This window comes from Drosophila serrata, unplaced genomic scaffold (assembly GCF_035046125.1).
Source record: "Drosophila serrata isolate PLE 108 unplaced genomic scaffold, ASM3504612v1 contig_272, whole genome shotgun sequence".
NCBI classification, from domain to species: domain Eukaryota; kingdom Metazoa; phylum Arthropoda; class Insecta; order Diptera; family Drosophilidae; genus Drosophila; species Drosophila serrata.
The window spans coordinates 5416996-5425076 of record NW_028257170.1 but is presented as its reverse complement, the minus strand read 5'-3'; the positions used below and the strand labels follow the sequence as shown (position 1 = coordinate 5425076).

The 8081-nt window shown below is 46.9% G+C and overlaps 2 protein-coding genes across 2 annotated transcripts; one reads left to right on the top strand and one right to left on the bottom strand.

Moving 5' to 3' along the window:
• Positions 1–164: 164 nt before the first annotated feature.
• LOC110177470 (uncharacterized) lies at positions 165–4529 on the bottom strand. The gene has a single exon (XM_020944211.2). It carries the CDS (start codon positions 4072–4074, stop codon positions 352–354), a length of 3723 nt encoding a protein of 1240 aa, XP_020799870.2. The 5' UTR covers positions 4075–4529; the 3' UTR covers positions 165–351.
• Positions 4442–8065, top strand: LOC110177471 (uncharacterized). The gene is made up of 4 exons (XM_020944212.2): positions 4442–4630; positions 4692–6854; positions 6980–7318; positions 7382–8065. The coding sequence occupies exons 1-4, from the start codon at positions 4581–4583 to the stop codon at positions 7947–7949; spliced, it is 3120 nt and encodes a 1039-aa protein (XP_020799871.2). The 5' UTR covers positions 4442–4580; the 3' UTR covers positions 7950–8065.
• Positions 8066–8081: the final 16 nt, after the last annotated feature.

Below are 8081 nucleotides of genomic sequence, written 5' to 3'. Positions count from 1 at the left end.
CTATTATATTTGATTGGGAATCTGTAATTTGAACAAAATGAGGCGTGGCACTTTGATTTCAGCTTGCCTCCCTTGAAATGCCTGAATAAATTTGGAGTTTACACTATAAAATTTCGAAATAAGATAGCAAAGTGACAGTTAAGTCAAATTGAAAACACTTTAGATAAATCAAATTAGAACTTTATTGATGGGCAGTTGCGTTCGTTCCCGATTGGCCTCAATTTTAAACGGAAGAATTGCACAATTAAATAGCGCTTGATGAATCTCACTCTCCATTCGTAGGATATCTTACCGTGAACAGGCAGGTCCTGGCTGTTCATGGTAAGCTAAGCTATGAATTTCGATACGAGTTCAGCGGGGCCAGCAACGCGGCATCATGAAGCGCATTTTGGCATATCGCTGGAAGTACCAACTGGGACAGCAGTGCGGGTTATGTGGGAACATATTCGGCTGGGGCGGACTCGGTGTCCGGTTCTGCTGGCAGGGATATATTGACTGTTGTTCCTGGCACGGAGACTTGTAACCTTGCTGCTGGCAAGGATACGATGGCTGTTGTTGCTTTAAAGGAGGTTGTTGCGGCTGGGAGGGCGGCTGTTCTTGCTGGTAAGGTGATAGTTCTTCTTGGGGAGGTGGCATTTCCTCCTGGCAAGGTGAGAACTCTTGCTGGCCAAGTGGCTGTTCTTCCTGGAAAGGTGGCAGCTCTGGCTGATAAGGTGGCAGTTCTTGCTGGTAAGGATAATCTTGTTGACAAGGAGGCAGTTCCTGCTGGCAGGGATACTCCGGTTGACACGGAGGAACTTGCTGCCGGCTGGGAGGAACTTGCTGCCGGCAAGGAGGCAATTGATGACAAGAGAATGTCAAAGGCAATGGCATAGCCTCATCCTGGTAGCATGGACCTTGATTTGGCATGGGCAGAGGCATAGGATAATAACCGAACTGAATCGGCTGCTGACCAGAACCCTCTCTCGGATCGATGGGCCACTCCTGCTGCTGCTGCTGCGATGGTTCTTCCAGGTTCTGCATTTCGTTATTTTCGAACGTTTCAACAGCATCTTGTTCCATCATGTACTGCGCACATGTGGTTGGCCCATAGCTAGGGCAATTGGGGGCAGCACACCTACAGACGCTATTGAGCTGGTGCTGCACCTTGGCAATCTGGGCTTGGGCCTCCTCCATCTGTTGCTTCAGTTCCTCCGCCAGCATCTCATTCAGGCCATAGGTATTGCTTGGGATTACCTGCTGTTGCTGTTGCTGTTGCGTCTGTGGCTGTGGCTGTAGTTGTGGTTGTGGCAATGGCGTTATTTGATTTTGCATTTGGAGTGCCAATTGCTGATCCTGACACTTCCAGCATACTTTGTGGGGCGAACTCTGCCTACAATTCAATCGTTTCGGACAAGGACGTGAAGGTTGCCCAAAGGATGATTGCTGTTGCCCAACGGTTGATCGCTGTTGCCCAAAGGACGATTGCTGTTGACCAAGGGATGAGCGCTGTTGCCCAAAGGATGATTGTTGATGCTCATCGGATGAACGCTGTTGTCCAACGGATGACCGCTGTTGCCCATTGGGTGATTGATGTTGCCCTACGGATGATCGGTGTTGGCCAAAGGACGAATGGCGTTGACCAACGGATGAGCGCTGTTGCTCGAAGGATGAATGCTGTTGACCAACGGATGAGCGCTGTTGCCCAACGGATGATCGTTGTTGCTCAAAGGACGGTTGCCGTTGACTGACGGATGGTCGCTGTGATTCAAAGGTTGACTGCTGTTGCCCAACGGATGAACGCTGTTGTTTATTAGATGATCGTGCTTGCCCATTTGATGGTCGCTCTCGACCAACGGATGAATGTTGGGTTATACGAGAAGGTGAATAGTGCATACTGGCAAGTTGCTGCTGCCTACAGGGAAGTGGCTTCTGTCTGTAAGGAAATTGCTGCTGTCTGCAGGAAAACTGCTTTTGCCTAAAGGGACCGAAACAGTTCATATCCTGTTCCTGTTGCTGCTGCTCCTGTAGGTACTGATCCTGTATCTGTTGTTGCTGAAGTTGCTGCTGCTGGAGTGGATATCCATACATCATCTGTCTGCACTTTTTGCAAGGATTAACAGGTGGCAGGTCATCGGCATTGTCATCGTCCAATGTCAGGTAGTGGGACTCGGTCACCTCGCAGGCAGTGACGATCTCCGCCGGAGCCATCACTTGCTGCCTCCCATCACAGATGCTCACCAATTTGCCGCAGTTTGGAACACCGGCCTCGAACCACAGATACGAGTCCTTACAATGTCGCGTTGGATATTCCCCACGAAAGCAAGGAAAGATCTTATCCTTTATTTTCTTATGCTGCTCCTTGTTAGGGCATTTTTTTTTAATGGGTGCAGGCAATTCCTCCGGCTCTTCCTCTAAAGTACATCGGGAGCTGTGATTTGATATTTCATTGCTGCCTTTCTGTGAGATACTGTGAAGGCTGCTCTTTTCGTTATATTCTGGATCGTAATCCTCTTTGCTGCTCTTCCTGGAATTCTTTCGGCTACTTTGATTGGAAAAATCCTTAGGGGAGCCCTTTTTGCTAGTTTTATTGGAAATCTCAGGGATTGTGCTTCGGTTCCGTAAGATACTTTGTTCGTTTTCTTCTTCGTAAGTATTCTGAATGCTCTTCTTGAAGCTTTTTTGAATACTCTTTTTGGAATCATCCTGGAAGCTATGATTGGATATTTCGCGGTTGCTGTTCTGGGACCTTGGACTGTTCAGGGACCTTGGGCTGTTTGGGAAACTGTCGCTCTTCTGGGACCTCTGGCTATTCTGGGACTTCCGGTTGCTCTGGGACCTCCGGTTGCTCTGGGAAGGTCGGATGCTGTGGGACCTCGGGCTACTCTGGGATCTGGGGCTACTCTGGGACCTCGGGCTGCTGTGAGACCTCGGGCTGCTCTGAGACCTCGGGCTGATGTTCTCGTTTGTCTTCCGACTGCTCTTCTCAAATGTTTTCCGGTTACTTTGTTTAGTATCTTGGACGCTATGAGTTGATGCTTCCTGGAGGGTCATTTCAATTGTGTTCCGGTTATCTTGTTGAATATCTTGGACTGATACTTCTTGGCTGCTCCAATGGGATTTCTTAGAGAGAATTTGTTGAGTAACTTCCAAGCTTTGATTGGATGCTTCCTGGCTGCCCCTGTGGGATCTTTTCGGGCTACTTTCTGGAATATCATGCATGCTAGCATGATTTGATGCTTCCTGGCTGCTCCAATTAGATCTCTTGGAGCTACTTTCTGGAAAATCTTGAATACTATGGTTTGATGGTTCCTGGTGGCTCTTTTGGGATCTTGCTGACATGATTTGAGGAAGATCTAGGATGCTGTGATTTGATGCTTCCTGGCTGCTCCGCGGGTTTGGACTGTCTTCTGACTTTCGTCCTCCCTTGATCCTTGGGACACTCTCGTACTCCTCTTCTCTGGCCCTGGCCTGGCTCATCGTTGACTCCCTTTTAACTCCCTTGATCTTTGGTATCCTCTCGTACTCCTCTTCTCGTGCCTTGACCTGGGCCTGGGCCTGAGCCTGGGCCTGAGCCTGGGCCTGGGCCTGGGACGTCGTGAGCTCCTTCTTCTTTTCTCCCTTCATCTTAGGTATCCTTTCGTACTCCTTATCTCTGGCCCTGGCCTTCGCCATCGAGGACTCTCTGCGGCGCATTAAGAAAGTGTCCACCGAGCACTGGTTAAAAGGTTTCACCTGCTCCGCCGGCCTTGCACTAGTTCGATCTTGGCCAGAAACTTGCCTGACCGGCATTCCCATTTGCAATCTAAGCGGAGTCTTGCTATACGATATCGTCGATGGCGCCTTAAGGGGTCGGCTGCCATTTGGGCGTATCCTGCGACGTAATGCGGACGGCGAGAAGGATCGGGACCGGGCAGCATCCATGACACACGAGGGTAAGCTCTGGACCAGCGTAAGCAGCAGTTGTTCGCCGATCTGGTCACTTACTTGCTGGCAATTATTCGGCCTGGAAGCTATCGACTTCCTTCGCGATCGACTGACATTACACCTGTAAGGACTCTGAGATCTGATTGTCCTACCGCCGCAATTGGGCATTTCTTCCTTGGCAGCGATGCGAGTTTTCAATCAATTTTACAATGCTTCCGTTTAAATTTGCTTTACGACATGACACCGAATTTTGTATTCCTATTGTTTTTGGTTTGAAAGTTGATGAAAGGAGAGATGGGTTCTTCAGTCTCAGCATAAATGGACAAGGTCCCTGTACTGAGTTATGAAAATCAACTCTCCAGAGTGCTTCTTATGGATTAACAGGTTGTGAGCTTACCAATGGCATTATGTTTATACATGCTTTATTTTAAGGTTCAAGTGACGCAAATTGATGTTGTTTATGACTTAATGCCTAGAAACTGAATAGGTCAAAAAAGAGTCTAGTTCTAGAAGGCTTTGCAGCCTTGTTTAGTTTAAAACATCAAAAATGTATTGGCTTTGAATTATTTTGTAAGATTTTACAACTGCTCTACTATTTTGTAATCCTCTCTAATTTGGACATGCGCTTACTTTCTTGGTACTTTTAACACAAAAAAGGAGTTTTTACGTTTAAAATGTGCTGTCCGTGTCGGTGTCCGAGAAGGAGCCTCAGCTGCCAGATACGGTAAGCTCAAGTTGTTGGAGTTAATATGCGTCTCATGTGGGTTCTTCATATTTTATTGCAGAGATCGATGTTGTCCCAGGCCTTGTTGCCGTGAGCGATCCTGCTCCGTGGGCAATAATCGCGTCATCTTCCCTGGGGAGTTCCAAAAGTTCTCGGACATGATCCCACCTAGTTTTCTTACGAAGCAGCCAAAGTGCCAAAAGGTTAAGAAGAAATCAAATTCTGCAAGTCAGGCGGCCAAGGGGATAAATGATTCCGATTGTGTTGACAACGGAAATAAGGATAATTTATGCGACCCCGAAGAACAGAATGTCCCCCCCGAACCAGGACCTGGAGTTCCATGCAACCCCCACCCAGATCAATGCACAGATATGCCTTGGTATGGAAACAACTGTCAATCTGAAAATCTAATGCCAATCTGTATGCCACCACAACCCCAATGGGTATGCGTTGGATGCCCCGGTCCTATTTGTTGTCCAATACCTCCAAGAGATCCTGAGGGATTTAATACGGCACTTCCAGCCGCAGGAATGCCCACTAAACGTTCGCCTCCGTTTAATCCCTGCACGGGACAAATTTACCAATGTGAAACTCAGGAAATTATGGCCGGAAACGAAACTGCTCAGTGCCCGACCTATAACCAAATCTGTCAGGGCGTAAACATATGCTTTTGCCCTGGCAACCCTTGCTATCAACTGAATCCTTGTAACTTTGGAGAAGGAGCAAACCCAAACCAACCTAATGGAAATCAACAATATTATCAGCCTTATCAGGGCGCTAACATGGTTCCCAATCCTAGTAACCCATATTATCAATACAATGGAGACGGCAATGCATGTCTGCCTCCGAGGAATCCGAGTCAAGTTCCCCAAGAATATTCGCCAACGGGTGAAATGCCTCAAGGTGATAAAAGATCAAATAGTAAATCAAAAAGAAAGGATAAGGGAGAAGGAAGCGTAGCAAAGGCAACCAAATCAACGAAAGATACCACCGGTAACCAGAACCATCAATATAATCAGAATAACTATGGAGTGGGAGCATACTCAAACGGAGCCAACCCATGTCAAGTATATTACCAATACTGTCAGGGTCTTGGTAACCCGTATTATCAATACAACGGCGGAGACGGAACTGTGGGTGCATCTTTACCTCAGGCTCATAATAGATCAAAGGGTCAAGGAATGGGAAATGAAGCGAGAGAAGGAAACATAGCCAAGGCAACCGAATCAAGGAAAGGTGCCACCTCAGGCCAAAGACGACAATATAATAAAGATAATTGCGTAGAGGTAGGTCAAATGAATTCACGTCAAGTACCTCAGCAGAATCAATCCTCTGGCCATGTGTCTCGAGGTGGTATGGGGTCAAACTCTCAAGGAAAGAGATACGAATCCAGGGAAGCTCCCAGATCTAATAACCACAATCGACATAACTCCCAGAATTATAGAGAGGGATCAATAGATCGTCGAAGAGATTCTCAGGGAAAGCAATCTGGACGATATGTTCCTCAACAAAATACAACTGGTGGTCATAGTGTGTCTCAAGGTGGTAACAGGTCAAAGTCTCAAGCAATAGAACGTCCAAGATCTAATAATCAAAATCAACATAATTCTTACAGTGTGAGAAAGGAACCAATAGATCCTAGAAAATCTCCTCGGACAAACTCACCTGGCAATCAAGTTCAGCGAAGTTCTTATAGATCACAGTCTGTAGAGCCGCGAATCGAATCAAGAAAAGACAACTCAGCCAGAAACCCCCAACTGAGCAGATCAAGAACCAAAAGTCCTGATCGAGCTCTTCATGGTGATAGCAGGTCAAAGTCCTTGGGAAAACGATACGAGTCAAGGGAACATCACTCTAAAAATAATGCTGAACCTAATTTACAATTCTATCAACAGAGTAGAGGCATGAGTTTTGGTCCCTTAAATCAACACTCTGTAGCAGATTGTCCTTTTCCCGATCCCATCTATACCACTCAATTAGAGTCCACTTTTGGTGACTCACGTTCTGCGAGTGAGAGAAACAAATCAAAAGAAGGGAACTCAACTAGGAAGAATGAAAGTCTCCCCGGAAATCAACCCATTCAAAGTTATAACTTGCGATTTGATACCAACAATCAATGCTGTCCGAACGAATGTTTCTGTCCTCCGAGCCCACAAAAGTTGGGGTTCCCAAGAGAGAAGACCTTTGACTTGACTTCCCAAGACCGCTCGCAGCTTCTCAACCGGTGAGTTTACTGTCACAGAATTTAAATAAAATATCAGCTTTAGCTGATATAAATAATAATCACACACACACCACACTCAGCTTTACATTAATGTTTCGTCGAAAATGAAATGGTCTTCTTTGCAGGACTAAGGAGTCCGGCTCATTGGATGATCTGCAGATGTCTATGAAAAAGTGTAAGAACAGGCCGGCTTCGGCTGCCAAGAAGAGTGTTTGTAAATCGTGTACCAAAACTAAGCCCTGCCAGCCAACGCTCGAAGAGCTACTCGCAAATGAAGTATCACAGCAGCCTCATGTGCTCGTGCTCAAGTCGAATAAGGATGATAAGAGGAAAAAACCTTCTGCAAAGCGGGAGTACTCCGAAGCCCAGGTTCAATGCTGCTGCGATTCACTGGATGAACTTAGCAGCTGTGAATCCCAGGACGACGATGACAACTGCGATAATGGCTCAGACACGGTGACTGAGTAAGTAGTGATGGATGTGAATTATGATGAGTGTGAATTATGAAATTATGAATTAAATCACAGCAATGCCGAGGAGAAACCCAATAGTGATGAATCTAGTACCGCCAATACCGCCAAGTCCACCAATAGCTGCTGGATGGGATGTTTTAATCCCTGCCGCTGTCGCTACGGTCCTTGCAATGGTCCTTGCGGCGGTCCCTGCAGCGTTCCCTGCAATGGTCCTTGCAACGGTCCCTGCAGCGGTCCCTGCAATGGCCGCTTCTATTACTGCGGAAACTGCTACAATGGTTGTCGCAAGTGCTACTGTTACCCCTGCAATCCCTGCGCTGGCTATTGTTGCAGCCAGCCACCGGCTGACCCGCCAAAGATTGACAAAGCTCATGCAAAGTCAAAGGAAAAGGTAGAGGGCGGAAAGGGTACTCACAAGCGAAAAAAAGGAGGCGTCTCTGAGAGCAATCCAAATTACTCTATCCTGCCGCCTCCGCCCATACTCGGCTTTCCTTTTACGAGTCCTTCGACCATGTCCGGTTATTCTCCAACTGTGCCGCCCCAATACATATCTCCGTACAGTGGACGCTGGCCAGCGAGCGAAGTCGTAAACAATCCAATGTTTTCCAACAAAAATCCATGAATAGCTGCACGCGCCACTGACATAGGAATCCTTGTCATGTCTAAATTATTCGTTGAAATATTACTTTTTTAAAACAACACTAGACGACACCTAATAAAAAAATAATTCAAAAACAACAGAGTAAGTTACAAT

What these genes read in the sequence shown, in the direction of transcription:
- LOC110177470 (XM_020944211.2), bottom strand. Translation starts at nt 4,074, where the DNA reads ATGCCCAATTGCGGCGGTAGGACAATCAGATCTCAGAGTCCTTACAGG.
- LOC110177471 (XM_020944212.2), top strand. Translation starts at nt 4,581, where the DNA reads ATGTGCTGTCCGTGTCGGTGTCCGAGAAGGAGCCTCAGCTGCCAGATA. An exon ending in CGCTCGCAGCTTCTCAACCG is followed by an intron (nt 6,855 to 6,979) that starts GTGAGTTTACTG and finishes TCTTCTTTGCAG; the next exon opens with GACTAAGGAGTCCGGCTCAT. An exon ending in GGCTCAGACACGGTGACTGA is followed by an intron (nt 7,319 to 7,381) that starts GTAAGTAGTGAT and finishes ATTAAATCACAG; the next exon opens with CAATGCCGAGGAGAAACCCA.